We start from the raw sequence: 16,171 nt of genomic DNA, 5'->3' as shown, positions 1-16,171 counted from the left end.
GAAATTGGAAGGTGCTATGGCATGGAAATGAATGTGGAAAAAACAAAAGTAATGAAAATTTCGAGACAACGAACCCCAGTCACAATAAAGATAGACCAAAAACAACTGGAGAATGTGAAATGTTTTAAATATTTGGCTAGCTTTTAACAGATGATGGAAGGTGTACGTGTGAAATTAAATCTAGGATTGCCATGGCAAAAGCTGCATTTACCAAGAAAAATAATCTTTTTACCCGCAAATTAGACTTAAATTTGAGAAAGAAACTAGTGAAATGCTACGTTTGGAGCATCGCTTTGTATGGGGCAGTAGATCAGAAACACCTGGAAAGCTTCGAAATGTGGTGTTGGAGAAGGATGGAGATCAGTTGGACCGATTATGTGAGAAATGAAGAAGTGTTATTTAGAGTCAGTGAGCAGAGGAATATCCTACACGAAATAAGAAAACGGAAGGCTAATTGGATTGGTCATATCTTACGCAGTAACTGCCTTCCAAAAGAAGTTATTGAAGGAAAGATAGAGGGGCGGATAGAAGTAACCAGAAGACGAGGAAGAAGACCCAAGAAGATGCTGGATGACCTTGGGGACAGAAGAGGATATTTTCCTTTGAAGGAGAAAGCTCTAGATCGCATCAAGTGGAGGAACTGTTTTGGAAGAGACTGTGGACCTGTCGTCTTGACAGATTACAGATGAATGAATGAATAACACGTACTAATGAAGGTTCGTGAATATATTTTTTTTATGATTAATCACAACTGTGAATAATGGGCCTATTGAATTCTATGCCGGAGAGTCCGACTTTTGATAGGAAGCTCCAGAGCTGCTATCGCTGTGAGTACAGTACACGGCAGCCACGGCGCAGTGACGAAGGCTGACTGCGAGACAGATCGGAGGGGTTTCCAGCAGGACTACAAACATATGAACGGCTTGGTCAAAATTCATTACATGTACAGAAAGAAAGGTTAGAATTGTCAAATACGTTAAGGCTAAAATTCGATAACCGAAAGTTTCTGACTGAACTAGACTTTAATGCATCGTTACAGTGGGGTGAGACTAAGTCCCTTGTACTGCGGCCACTTCTGGCCTATTGTACCAGCTCCAGATGATAGGTGAGGGTCATTGTGGAGCAATTGATGGAATGAATATTGGCAGGGGGAACCGAAGTACTCGGAGAAAACCCGCCCAGCGCCACTTTGTCCACCAGAAATCCCACTTGACCAGACCCCGGGATCGAACCCGGGCCGCCGCGGTGGAAAGCCAGCGACTAACCGCTTGAGCTATGGCACGGCCGTGTACAAATGATAATGAGAGAAAAAACGCTCTCGTGTGACAGAGAATACATGCCATTTCTTATTGCTATTGTCTATCTGAAATTCTGCTACATTGAACTATGAAGATACGAAAAGCGGCTGCCCTGCTCCGGGATATTGATAAAATCTTTCAACACAATGTGCTTTAACTCACTGGCATATCTTGACGACTGTGAGATAGCCTCGCGGATGTGTTAATCCTGTAAAGACTAAGTCACAGTCAGAGTAACTACTAACAGCGCGTAACTACTTGAGATCCACGACCAGTTTTCTTTCTCTCAACTGAACACGTGCGGTTGTAGTAGTTATATAACATCCTCTCTGACAAGAGGATGGATCTGTCACTTACAATTGCTGATGGTCCTCGCCAGCGCAGTCATTTTCGGATCCGAGTCCCGCGGGAATCATGACCATAATTTTTACGACCTCAGATTCCAGACTCCCCCAACCTGTAGGGCCAGATCCCTGTATATATATCCCCCAGAGACCGGTTGGACCAGCTGCACCCCCAGGCAATGATTCCCTTTTCGTCACCTTCTACGACTCGCAGGGTTTCTCCTTAATAACTGAATTACTTCTACGGGATATATAAGAATTCAGTCCGTACCTCACACGAAACGCATTACGTCTCCGCTACAGAGCCTAACCGGTTAATGCTGTTTAGGGAAACAGTCGCTGTTTACTGTGAGAACCGTACGGAACACACAGATACAACCGGTTAATGCTTTTTAGGGAAACAGTCGCTGTTTATTCTGAGAACCATACGGAACACAGAGATACATTCTGTGGGCAGAATGCAGTATATATAAGAATTCAGTCCGTACCTCACAGGAAACACATTACGTCTCCGCTACAAAGCCCAACCGGTTAATGCTCTTTAGGGAAACAGCCGCTGTTTATTGTGAGAACCATACGGAACACACAGATACACTCTGTGGGCAGAATGCAGTACATATAAGAATTCAGTTCGTACCTCACAGGAAACACATTACGTCTCCGCTACAAAGCCCAACCGGTTAATGCTGTTTAGGGAAAGAGTCGCTGTTTACTGTGAGAACCATACGGGACACACAAATACACTTTGTGGGCAGGCGGTACATATAGTAACCACTGGGCTTTATAAAAACAAGACAGTTACTTTATTGACCTAAAATTGTATCGTAAGGCAGTCGATACCGTTTACGTACTTGATAACCGATACAACAAAGCATATGCAGCCGTTTTGTGATATCTCTGAGGAAGTGTCTGTGTTCATGTTGTGCTGCAAAATTGAGTATGATATATCAATATTACGCCGCTGGGTAAAAAGCGTAAGGTCATGGTCCTCTAGGACATCGGCGTATCCGGTTCTAGTTCAGATCGGTTCATATACATATTTGTGTCTGCGGCATTCTGTGTAGTGTGAGCAAGTGCCTTCCTAAAACATGTCCGTCTCTTTGTTGCCAACAGGTGACACTAATGTGTTAAATGAAAGCGAGTGTTGCCACGTGTGACATGCGCACATGGACTGCCCCTGTAATATGTACCGGATGGTTTAGAATTTGCACATAACTCGGAAAACTTCCTCGGTTGTTTCTGCGACGAAAATTTGAATAAGAGAGTGCATTTTACCTCAAGAAATGTTATTACTTTGCCTGCTTTTATTTATGTACAGTAAACCCTTGCTAATCCGGTTAACGTTAATTGGGATCGAAATATGAGAACGCTGTTCACAGCTGAGCATATACTTTGAGAAGCACATGACATTAAGGAAGGAAGCCGAGTTACTTGTCTGTTCAGACAAAACTTGACGGTTTCTTCAAACCTGTATTATTACGTTCAGAAACAAGTACAACTTCTGAGTCTTCTGTGAATGACTAAATCTGTTGTTTTATATAGTTTTTAAATAAAGGCCCTACAGTGATATTTTGCTATTCAATTTGATGAACACTATTTATATCATTAAATTTCCCATTTATTTATGTTGTTAAGTTTTTTTTTAAACTTTTAGGGCCACCTTTGGCTTCACTGATCCGGATTATCCCATAATCCGATGACCTCTCGCCTCAGTTAACCCGGATTAGCGAGTGTTTACTATATTTGTGACTACTGCCAGTAGTTCGATTATCCTGCTCCAAAATGTGTGATAACTAGTGAATGATAAGTTTGAAAGGATGAGAAATGGCTTGCTTAATGTGGTAGGTGTCCTGGCTGGGACTCGAACTGAAGGATTCCCGAACGAAGGTCACGAGTGTTACCGCTTGAATTAATCGTCTCAGCATCAATTTGTACCGAAGCGCATTGTTATCAATAATTACTGGTCATTTGATGTCACAGAGGTGCTTCGTGTTTAAGTGCGAACCTATGAACAGGGCAACATAACGAAATTTGAAATCTGACATGACAACACTGGAATTGCGTCGCGACGGCCCGCGCCAGCTCCTCAGACACTTGCCAAGCGACGCAGGGGCTTAAGAGATGATAAATTTGCTGTATGGTAATTAATGGACCCGCTTGACACGAAGGATAATTCAAAGGGTGGAAAATTGATTGGGGAGCAGGTTGAATTTGATTTAAAAAAAATAAAAACGGACGTAGAAAGAATAGTAAATTCCGCTGAGTAGGGCCGGACCACGACGCGCCTGTGGGCCTCTGAAATTTTGCGTCATATTTCAATTCGCTGTAGAAAGAAATTCCGTGGTTAAGAAGTTTATAAGCTATATTTGAAATTCTTACGGCAGTGCCCACGAGGAATACCCTCTTCTGGGACGTGACGCCGTATCGTCTGATTGATCCTTACGGGACGGAGAGAATATATTCCTCCGAAACGTCTGTAACAGTCTGCCAGACTACACAGATTATATCTCAGAAGTGAGTAATATTCAACTTGAAAACCGTTCATAGATTTATCATTTCGTGCCGAGAGTAATTTGGGTTATTTATAGAGTCGGTGGAAAGACTTTATGAGTCACCCTAGAAGTGCCAATTTTAATTCCTAGAGCTAGAAGCCGCCATTTTAGACTGTCAGACCTGCTGTTTCTTCTTACAAAAATAATACATAAAAACTCGAATGTAAGAAAAAGTCCGTTTCAAATGTTTATTGACTATGTAAGTAAGATAAAACGTCAACAGATGTCACATACAGCATCTTATAGTAATTTTCGTATAGTCGAAATCTTCAACACCTGGCACTTGTAGGGTGAAAAGGGACGTCAGAAGGAAATCGGGGGTGGGGGGGAGGTTCATACGTGACGTAATGATGGTGTAGACTTGAGCGTCAGAAGCTACACTGAGGATCAACAACAACACAAACAATCAGACAACATACTACAACAACATGGACTGCAATGTTATCCAGTCACAGAGGGACTGACACTGAAATAGTGAGACAGGTGACGGTCACAGTGAGCACGGCATGGGGCAGGAAACACCAACACATTGCATTCACATACGAACGGTCTGGTTCGTCGCGTTGCGTCAATTTCCGCTCAGCCAGGCTCCAATGTTCGTACTCAGTCGATGTGGCAGGTTTGTAACTTGCCGTCTCGGAAAAAAACCTCTGAATCTGTTCGCCTTGCTCCCATCTGTCCCTTGGGAACATGCAACCGAGCCAGCCTCAAATTTCAGCAGCTAAGGTACCTCGCCAAAACTCGACCTGTCTCACTCAACCCTCCGCAGTTCCAGGGTAATTCAAATGGTTTTCTAACCAGTTCTTCTAAACCGGATTTGAATCCAGTTTCGGTACTTATGTTTTAAAATTCGCCGCCATGTTTTTATCACGTTAGCGCCAACCTCGGAAAGTATTTGTAATGACAAAACCCAAAACCTAACCCCAGAATTTGTCTCCAATACCGACCACAAGTTTCCGTTATGAAGAGGTTAGGATTTCGTTTTGTTTTTAAAATAAATATATAAAAAGTTCGCAAGTTGGGCTTTTGTTTCTTTTACGAATAATCTCCTAAGGTTGGTAGTGATAAAATGGCGTGAAATTATAAAGCCAACCGGACCACTCGTTAGCAGTAAATGCCGCTTATGCTCTCTATGAACTGACTGATGGGAACATGAATGTGCCATATGAGGGGGATCAGAAAGTCATTTTACAAGACACGTCTTAAGTGATTAATTAAATCGCCCATGCTGGCAACACGGCAAACTTCGTAGTTCCCGTGAGAACGGGGTAGGGGCCATCCTTTGCCCCTGGAGGTCACTGTCCTCTTCCTTCGTTGGTCCTTTGACAGCAGATTCAAGGTCTCTATCACTTTTAAGTGCCTGACCTCCGAATGTTTCTTAATCTGTTAGGATTATAACTTAGTATTAGTTTTAGTATTGTTCAAATACTGTAGCACTGACGACGGCAATGATCATGATGTCGAAACAACAGTGGACTTCTATGGAAAATTCATCTTCAGGAGTATTACGAGTAAATCGTGTGAAATTTCGCGTCCTCACAGTGGTAACCATGGACACCACTATCTTCTGAAACCGGTGCGGTGTTGTGTGGGAAATGTTTACCAAAGTTCCTCCTTATATCGCAGGTTATTTAACGTATGAATGATGAATTGGAAAGGATCTGGAAGGGAATGGTCCTGTCCTAATCGATGTACTATAATCTCGTGGACAAAATCTCAGGATTTCCGCTGTTCTGGTCCAGATTCGAACCGAGCACCTCCGGAATACAAGTCTAAACCCTTACCCCTATTCTAACCTGCTGTTAAGACTTTTCTGGGCTGTGATGCCATGATATTCACTGACGTCAAGGAGGCATGTACTGCCTCCATCTTCAGATTCAAAGTCTCTTCGACCCTGAAAAAGGAGGTAGCACGTTCCTGTGAAACGTTCGTAAATATGTATCAGGATAGACGGCGTTACGTCCTATAGGAAACCATTTTAGATATTATAGAATGAAGGTGCTGTAATATTCATGGTGAAGATGCAATGAAACGCTTAGAAATGCCTTGTAAATTTACTTTCTGAATGCACTTCTTTACGTCCAACGGCGACTGAAACAGGCGGGGGAGGCTGTGAGTGTTCCGTGTGCGTCTGAGAGCTGAGAACATAATTCAGATGGGCTGTGCATGTAGAGTGAGGGCTGGACGGCTAGCAGCGCGAGTTACAAGCCCACCTCGAGAACCAACATTGGAAAGCAAGAGTAAGTTCACAAAACACAGACACCAAGCGGTGTAATATATACAGTAACACATAATCCGATCAGAGTGGCTGTTGGCCAGTTATCGAAACCGATGACGTCACCAGACTCACCATTTTATAATCGTCTATTTTGCTGATTGACCGTAGATAGATGTTGACGCTGACCAAAGTCGCCGCGCCCGCTGATGCTGACAACCAACAAACAAAAAGAATTAGACATTAATTTCTTTATTTAAATAAATGTTAAGATAAACAGTTTGTTTTGATCTGGAAGTGCGTCAATCAGCAACACCGCGCATGCGCGCGGCACCACCATTTTCGTTACTAGGTTTACCCTCGGTGTGAACCGACGTCCTCTTGGGCAGCTGGGACCACACTATAATACGTGCCGTGACTCGATAACGGGAGCTGGCACAGGTTCCACAAGTCATGAAGGAGACACGCTTCGACCGCCTTTACTCTAGGCACCCACTGTGAGGTGACGGACGCGGACAGGATACATTCTGGCATCATAGCCCATGATTTCAGAGTCGTTCTACACGATCTTGAGCCAGTTCAATCCATCTCCAATATTCACAACCTAATTACCTAAGATCCACCTTAATGGTTAACTAGTTCTCTGGCAGCAGAATCTGAAATATTGACACCTACAATTCCGTAGCCTGCTATTTGACAGCATCGTGTGCCAGTTTAATCCACCTGCCATCCTCACAACCCACCTCCCTGAAGTCCATCGGTTTCCTGACTAAGTAGACTGTGAACTGACCGCTCACCTCTGTCCGGCGCCCACGCAGATAATGCATTTAAATTTCAGAATGCCTTCATGACTTGTGGGCCCTGCACCCAGAGTTAGTTAGGACCAGATGCTCAACAACCATCTTACTGATGCGTTACCTTCAGTGCGGTGAGGCGTCTCGAAGAACATCCGGCGGAAAAATGTCTAAATGGAGCTAGTTCAAAATGCAAACTCAAATGTTCCACTAATGAAAATAATTATAGAAAAAGGAAACAAAGCGATATGCCAACTAGATTTATATGTATGCACTGCAAATCGCTGCCAAGAAATATCCCCATGTGTCAAAAAATCCCGGACCGGCACGTGTCATGTGTTCGGGTGTGATTGTTATTTTGGACTGGACTGCAAATTGACTGAATCTGCCGCCATGTGAAACAAGTTGACTAACTATGAAGTTATGGGAAGAAACGCCGCTCAAATGTTTCACTAAACATGAGGAATATCATGAACTCTATATTGATAATTATACAAAGTTCCACTGCCACAAATTTTCAGTAAGTTTTCTTTTTCAGAACTAGCTTAAAAGGGTCGCACCGTCTCCGTGCTATTTAATGTACTACCAAATTATCCATCGATGCAAAGAAGGGAAATAATCTGTTTCTGTCTGTTCCATGTTTCCATTTCATATCTTTATGTCCTTCCCGCCCCTTTCTCCCACATTGCTTACACTTCCCCTGTGTTTTCTATCATTCCATTCCCCCTTCCTTCTTCCCTCTCCTTCACGTTAAAATAGTCCCTTTGCTTCGGTTCTTCCACTTTTTTCCCACGTCTATATCTCTGTATGCTTTCTCCCACATTGCTTCCCCATCCCTTGTGCTATCATTCAGTTCCCCCTTCTTTCCTCCCTCTCCTTCACGTTATAATAGTACATTCACACCTCGGTCTAGCATTCCTTTATGTAGCTTTCTAGTAGCTTTTATTTGTCTTTCCTGCCTGCTTTCCCCTCCCCGTATCCTAGGGACTGGCTTTGAGGTTGTATGAGTCGGCTGTCCCACAAAGTACCAATACTTTGAACATTCATATAATCATCCGCTGTGACTTCAGTATTGACCCTACAAGTGCCATGTGTCGACAATTTCGACTTCTAAAATACTGCTATATCTGACAGCACGTGAATCTGTAGGATATATTATCGCAACTAGTTCTTCTCTACACTTGACATTATTGTTTAGCAGTGAAATGAAAATTGTGGATTGGGCACTTCTGGGGTTAGTGAGAACTGGTTTCTTTCCGTTTCAGCAGGGCAACACTTGCAAGCTACGGTGGCGGTGTGGAAACTTGCACGAAGCTCACGAAACAGTTCATTGCGAGACTGTGGTTATTCAATTCAGTGAGTAAGTTCCAAAATCAACAGTGGTACAAGCAGTGACAGTGTTCATTGTGCGCACACTACAGAACAGTAAGCTAAACTTAACTTGTTCTCGTGAAATCTGACGTTTTCACGGCGGTGGACGTGGAGGGGGGGGGTGCTATCTTCCAAAACGTAATGCCTCAGAAAACTACTGCCCACAACTTTAGAATGGAAGAAATAACTTTTTACGCCTGTAAGATGGAGGAAAGAAGTTCTTCCGGAACTTCTACCGGACTATACGGCGCAAAATCCTTGAAGATAACACGTTTAATATTCACAGTTGTGAAACTCTAGGATCCAACATGGAAGTTTTATTTCTGCTCTTTGAATTTTATTGACTTCTTCGTTGTTCAAATATCACTCTAATGTAACAAATTCGGAAATTTAAGCTTTTGTCTCCTTCCATGCGTGTAATTTTAATGGCCTCTTTGTCGTCTCATGTACTCTTCGGTAACGTGTACCTTGTTATTTATAGCACGGCCATTATAAGAAATGCCGAAGCCCAAGATGTTAAAATGTAAAACTGGTCCTATACTTAGCCCCAAACAAACATTTTGGCTCTGTGAACAGCCAAGTGCCGGGTCAGAGATGAAACCCCAACTTAAACATCGATGATTTGATAATTTGCTGCGTGATCAAGGTCATCACACAACTCAGGGGGCGGTGACAAGTGACAGTGGAACATTGGTAGACTGGTATTTAGCAGGGGAAACCCGAAGAAACTCGGAGAACACCCTAACACCACTGACACTTCGTCCACCATGAAGGTCACATTAAGTCACCTAAGATTGAAACCGAGACCCCGTGGCTAGAAACCAGTGCCTAATCGCCTGATATGGCGTGGCTTTATATACGTGTATAATCGAATTCAAATTACAATTTCGTTTACTAGTCATTTGAGTTGGATATTATTAACTGGTGACCCTCCGGTCATCAGGCTGTGATTTCTGTGAGGGCTGTTCAAATGAAACCCGTTCCCATGTTAGGTCGAAGACGTCAGGAACGTGGTTGTACCAGCACCGACCTAGGGAGATTTTTTTTTGTGGAAGGGATCCAGCAGCCTCTGATTCGCTGTGGCGTCTGTTTTAACCGCAGTTGGACTATTTAACAGCCTCTACTACTTCGCCCAGTACAATCCCGAACGGGTTTCTCTTGAACAGACCATATAGTTACAAGTAACAAATGCTACACGAAATTAGTGAGACATTACAGTAGTAGCATGAGGTTATCGGAAACGTAAATGTTTTCAGCGCTCTTTACAACTGTTTGAAACAAGCTGTACTGTACTTATCATAAAAATCGCCAAATATTTTCGTCTTTCCACAAATATTTGGCAACGGCGTGTGCTAGATAAATATGCCTGACTTTGTACAGCCCTGCGGCAAGGGCTGCAGCCATGCTGTGCAATTTAATCGAAATGTGTGAAAGTAATGAAGTTCAATGTAAAGGTAAAGTTGTGTCCTGCTTAATTAGTTAAGCACCATGCCATGAAGACCTCGGCCCCAGCCACTTTACCCCCGGTGGGTGAGTGGGCCCCAGAGTAGGTCTGGACGTTGTGGAGTACGTGATCAAAATAAAACAAATCTTTATCGTTAAGTGAAACAATGAGACAAGTGCGACAATGCTGATTTGATTATGACTTACCATTCTTACGTCATCAATTTTTGAGATACTTCGCAAAAACATGTTGACGTGCACAACAGCCGGTCCATCTGACATGAAAGAAAACGTGGTTAATGCTTTGCATGTGCCAGAAGTGACATCTCTGTATAGGAGTGAGTAGTCTCAGCAGGACAGTACATGTCGACTTGCAGTTTCCATGGAAACAAACTGCAACAGTGACCTGAGTGGAACAGTTCTACGTTCTGAGACGCGGCGCCTTGCAGTCCGGTAGAACTTCACCGAATTTTCGGGCTCGAGATTAGGCCAAACAAGGAGCCAGTGAGAAGAAGGCGTTACCCTGATCCCCTCTTCGGGCCATTAATTTGTAGGCGGTATGTCCCTTCCAAACACAGGTAAACTTCTACCAGAATATACGGCGTCACATCCCAACAGAAAGTACCCTTCATCGTTACTGTCGTGAAAACCTCAAATTCAACAATAATTTCAGTTATGAGAGGGAGAGTGTGGCAGCAACAGTCTCAGTCGGTATTACAGAGTCGATATTTTCTGGAAGAAAGACCCTTCATATAATGGACAAATTTATGGAGAACCATTAAAGCCAAAGGCAGAATTTATAATGTAGTACCTTTAAGTAATGTGTGTGTGTGTGTGTGTACGTGCGTTCGTGCCGGCCCAGTTCTCCAAAATCTCCCCCCCCCCAACCCTTTGTGACATGGACCAGAGTATCCTTCCTGTAAGGGCCCCTGTTGCAGGTACAGGATTCGCGCCTAAAAAATTCACACACGTGTACAGTCCCTGTTTCTAGACCTGGCCGCTCTTAAGAGACTGCGCAGTGGATTTGGTCGAGTCCACTAACCGAGATAAGGGCTGTGGGGTGTGTGTATGTGGGCTGCAGTAGTGTTTCACGCAATGCAGCTGCAACCACTGTACCTATACTTAATACTTCTTGCCACACGTGTCCTCGCTTGTCATGCGCAGTCCAAACCATAACCCGGAGAATCACATAAATTCAAAGACAGAAGCTCTGAGAACTTAGCGTACTGTAAGTCTTAGTTGCAGAAAATATTTCACAATTTTTTTTACTTTGGGCCTCAAAATTTGGACGGCTTATAAGCCATTTCCATGAATGCAGTAGAACTCTCAAAGATTACAAAACACTTCCCTCAAATAATCCAAGTTGCGTGAATTCAGTTGAACGTCAGAACAACGGCGTAAGCAACAGTATCCAGTGGCCACATTCAGACATTAGAAGTACGTTCTTTGGCCACGTAACTCAACACGTGAAACTTTTTACATGTAAAACAAATACTGTAAATGAGATTTTCATTAAGCATCTCGCCATGAAGGCGTATAAGGGAGTGGATATATAGATCCACATTTTCTTAACCTCGTGACTAGTTGGAGGTGAATGGTCAGCTTCAAGTCCCGGCCGTTTTACTCCCGAGTAAAGAGGCCCCGGTATCCTTTATATGGAAGGTTTGGTGGACCCCCCAGAGCCGGTCTGGACGACATGGAGAAGTCAAGATCCTTGCCTCACTGGGACTCGAACTCCGACTCCTCCATCCTCCAGCCCGTAGCTATACCGACTGAGCTATTCCGACTCCCTTCTCCTGGCCATGACGCCGTGAAAATCTCAAATCCAACAGATTTAAAGACAATACCAAGGACACTGTGTTCTGAAGACTGGGAAAAGTTTTTCATCGAAGAGAAACTGATTAATTGGTCATGAAACCCACCTCAGAATCTTACAACTGACGTTGCTTGGCTACCCGCACGTAGGGACGGACGGACAGACAGTACTCCACGCCACTGGCATCAAGTGGGCCTGGCAAGACGTGTTTCAAATTTCTAGTCATCACATTAAATGGCGCCATTTTGACGTGTAACCTGAATAACCCTTACGTGAACTAGGTCCTGTATATGTCTAGGAATAGTGTAGAATGCATTGCTGATCTCGTGAGTGCGCCTAGCGTTTTCATAAGCTTCATGGGAACAAAGCGCCCATGTGCTGATCACTTCTACAGGGACAGTTCGTCTCAAAGATGTTGCAGCAACCACTGGAACCCATGGACCGTCGGTAGAACCAGCGTACTCGAAAGATGACTGTTCCATAGACTACCATTTGTGAGGTGATCGGGCCATACCACGTGTGACACGATCAGTTTATCTAATTTTTGAAGTGATCAAGCCATCCTACTGGAATTATTGTTCCAGTCTCTTCGTAGAGGGATCTACCCCCCCCCCCAAGAAAGTAACGAACCTCACTCCAGTATTTGGCATCATCACAAAGGTGTGAGTGACTCCATGAACCCGAAGGACACTCTGCTCCAGCCAAGCCACCCCCCACTCAAGACGCGCAGTACGCCTTTCGCAAGCAAGAGCCGCTACTATTCATGCTCCCATGCACTGCGGGCCGCCCGCACAGCAAGGGTAATTTGAAAACCAAAATTGCAGTACATAAAGTCCACAAGACAACTAATAAAAAGGTATAGGAATTTTGGCAATCTCTGATGTCGTGTGTACATGGTCACCATGCGAGTGATGGGGGGCGGGGGGGGCACTGAGAGACACTAATGTGTAGCACATAGGCACGCAGTCACGTGGAAGGGGACGCACATGCGCCGATGGAGCTTTATATGGCTCACTGATACAGGGACATTGTCTGATTTCTCTGACCTGTCAATTCCAAGTCAAAACAGATACATTTTAATTTAACATTTCACACAACAATTCAGACTCTTACGTCTGTAGATAACTGTGTTTCACATTTGCATGAACACAAATTTCAGTTTTAAGCAGACATTTCTAAGTTTTGGTTATAACAAAATTCAAGCGCGTCTGATAACAATATGAAAGTTCCCTGATTTCTTTACAAATCGCCTGGCTGTTAGACTATCCGGCGGACATTCATGTCAGAAAAGTTGCCGAAAAGGCAATGCGAATAGCCGAGCCCTCCTCCCTTCCACGAGACTGAGAGCTCCACCCTGACACATGAAGTGTAAACTCTTGTCGAAGGGCGAGTTGAATGTGTGATTGGGGAGAACGTGTGAAACACAGAACTGCAAATGTGGATACACTTCCGTTTCCGGGTACTAGAACATCACCTTGCTCAGCCAATGAGGAACAAGAACCGAACTTACCATCTTGATGTCGCTAATGGTTGCAATGCTCCTCACAAAGAGGTTAACTTGAACTTTAGCTGCACCATCTAGCAACATACCGTTAAAAAAAGAAAAAAACAAGCACAAAAACATCTCAAACAATTGTAGACAGAGAAACAGTTGATATCACATGTTGACAACAGTGCAGAGGCTGCAACAGAACTGGCCAATCCTGTCAGCTGAGCTCATGGGAATGACAGGTGTCACGTGTTCACAGTGGTGACTATGGTACGCGATGCCGTGCAATCCGATATAAGTATACAAATATTTCGGAGGAAAGTTCTGCCTCCATCTTCAGCGTTGAAGAGTACTCCTTGGTTTATACTTGGGGACAGTATGTTCCTTCGAAATGTTGGTATAATCTTTTACCAGACTTCACGGCATCACAAAAATTATTTTAAGAAATATCGACTTGTGGGATGGCTTGCTGTCAGGTGATAGGAGTTTCTCACAGCGGTGAACATGAAGGTTATTGTCTTCTTGGATGTGATGCCGTGTAGTCCGATAGAAAGGTACCAACGTTTCGGGATAACCTGTCGTCTCCATCATCAGGGGAGGAAATTAAGCCGTAAGGGAAAACGAGGGAAATAAGGGAATGAAATGGGACTGCGGGCGGACCAATGGATGTGGGCACCGTGCTGCGCATGCGTCACGTTTAAAAACAATCGCGTTGAAAAGGGGGAAATAAACAAGGTAGCTGTATATAAAATTATTGTATTTTGAGGTTATCACGGCGGGCACTATGAAGAAAGCTGTCTTCATGATTGCAGCGCCGTGTAGTTAGGGGACAGCCGGACGTTTAGGAGAAATATATTGCCTCCATCTTCAGGGTAGGACAGTGAATCAAACAGAAGGTGAAGGTGAACTTTGCGTGCTATTCGACCGTGAAATTGGAGGCAATATATTCCTCCAAATGGTCGAGCAGTCTCCGAAATGCATGGCCTTACGGAGCAGACAGTGCTCTGCATATAAAGTATGTTTGTACAAACGACAAGATAGGATTCTGTTGCACACAACAGATCTCCAGAGAATGAAGATGAAATCGTTTGAGGAAGAGAGGTGGGGGGAGCTAGCTGACAGGGTTGAACGTGAAGTGGGAGCTATAAATAGAGATAAGGCCCTGCAAAAAGACACATTTAGAGCATCAAAAATAAAAGGCATTACGATAACAAGAGGCGTCAGTGTTCCCACACAAACCTGTCTCTACCAGACTGACATTACATTAGAATATATCCACAAGCCACAAATTTACCGCATTTAAATTTTATTATACGCAGTTACGTGTATCAAATTGGAGGGCAGAATATTTCGCGAATAGGCCTCATGTTACTTTCCCAATTTATATGAAGGTTAAGTGAACTTATGTAAACGTTATATAGCATTAATTAATTCCTGGGTTATTTACTGATCTGAGTTTAGAAATTTGGCACAATTTTATGTTATTACAATGACACACGTTGGACATTTTCTGCAGATCCACAGGTCCCGTATTCTATTCCCTGCGCTACCAGATTTTCTGAGAAGTAGTCAGGGGTCCACTCAGCCTAGTGAGGATAATTGAGGACGTAACTGAATTGAAAAGTAGCGGCTCCGGTCTAGAAACCGAGATTAACGGCCGTGGGGATCCGTTGCGCTAATCACGTGACATTCTCTATCCGCTAAATTTGGCACCAACTCCGCCGACAAGCGGCTGTCGCTCGGTCGGTATAGACTAAGAGTCTAGTTCGACATTTGTCAATATATATGATAGATATATATTTTAGTTATTTTAATGTGAGGACAAGGCATGCAATGAACTAGTTTGGCGTGGATGAGTAAGCACCTGAAGATGGCATTATTATGCCGAAACATGTAGTGCGAGTGAGAGAAGGAGATAGATGAGTGTATGCACTGCAAGACGGTTTAAATAAATCATGGACTAAGAGTCTAGTACTGTAAACAACAGACTAACAAGGATGTCAGTATACTGACAGCCTATCCAAGCAAACACCCGAAGCTCTGAGACAGTTAGAGAGCAATATTCATATAAAGAACCCATCATTCTGTTTAGCTTTTAGTTTTCGTACACCATCCACAACTCGCCGCGTTATGTTAGCCCCCACAGTGACTAGGATGGCTCTGGGATAGTAGATTGTTACCGATGTTTCAGAGGAAAACACTGTCTTTGTCTTCACGGTGGAAGACAAAGCACTCTTCTACGCCGGAGATGGGCCGCGCCATAGCTCAAGTGGTAAGTCGCTGGCTTCCCACCGCGGCGGCCCGGGTTCGATCCCGGGTCTGTTCAAGTGGGATTTGTGGTGGACAAAGTGGCATGTTTTCCCCGAGTACTTCGGTTTCCCCTGCCAATCTTCATTCCACCAATTACTCCACAATCACCCTCACCTATCATCTGGGGCTGGTACAATAGGCCAGAAATGGCCGCAGTACCCCACTAGCAATAAAAAAAATACCCCGGAGTTGACAAATCCTCCCGAATTGTTAGTCACATCCCGAAGACAATAATTGTCCGTCCGTAAAACGATGTTTAAGCTTCCTGTTTTGAGCTCTTCGGGACCCGAAATATTCGAGAAAAAAAAAAATCCAGAAAACCTGTTCTTCCGTTAGAGCGAGTCCTTCGCCGAAATGTATGATGGGATTTTGGTGTCTGCAGTCAATTTGACTGGTAAAGGTCATCAGATTGTTATCTGTACTGACCTCTGACCTTTGGGTCTTCATACGCGATTTGGACGCGATTTCAGCAACCCGAGTGAAAACTTCAAACGTATGTATATATCCTTGTATGTTCCTCGAACTCTCTGGGCAGACGC

The 16,171-nt window shown here is 43.8% G+C and overlaps 1 protein-coding gene across 4 annotated transcripts in view; it reads right to left on the bottom strand.

The window, feature by feature from the left end:
• Positions 1–16,171, bottom strand: part of LOC111874136 (glutamate-gated chloride channel) — a 96,203-nt gene that overhangs the window by 23,820 nt on the left and 56,212 nt on the right. The window contains exon 4 of one of the 4 annotated variants that reach the window (XM_023869384.2): positions 13,344–13,411. The exons of 1 other annotated variant lie outside the window; for it this stretch is intronic. In XM_023869384.2, coding sequence (XP_023725152.1) covers positions 13,344–13,411 — 68 coding nt within the window. Of the gene's footprint in view, positions 1–6,544; positions 6,622–10,224; positions 10,293–13,343; positions 13,412–16,171 lie in introns of all 4 variants that reach the window. 2 more of the 4 variants (XM_023869376.2, XM_023869367.2) reach the window with 2 other exon arrangements.

Source organism: Cryptotermes secundus, unplaced genomic scaffold (assembly GCF_002891405.2).
Source record: "Cryptotermes secundus unplaced genomic scaffold, Csec_1.0 scaffold47, whole genome shotgun sequence".
NCBI classification, from domain to species: domain Eukaryota; kingdom Metazoa; phylum Arthropoda; class Insecta; order Blattodea; family Kalotermitidae; genus Cryptotermes; species Cryptotermes secundus.
The sequence above is the reverse complement of the archived record's forward strand: the minus strand, read 5'-3'. Positions and strand labels throughout refer to the sequence as shown.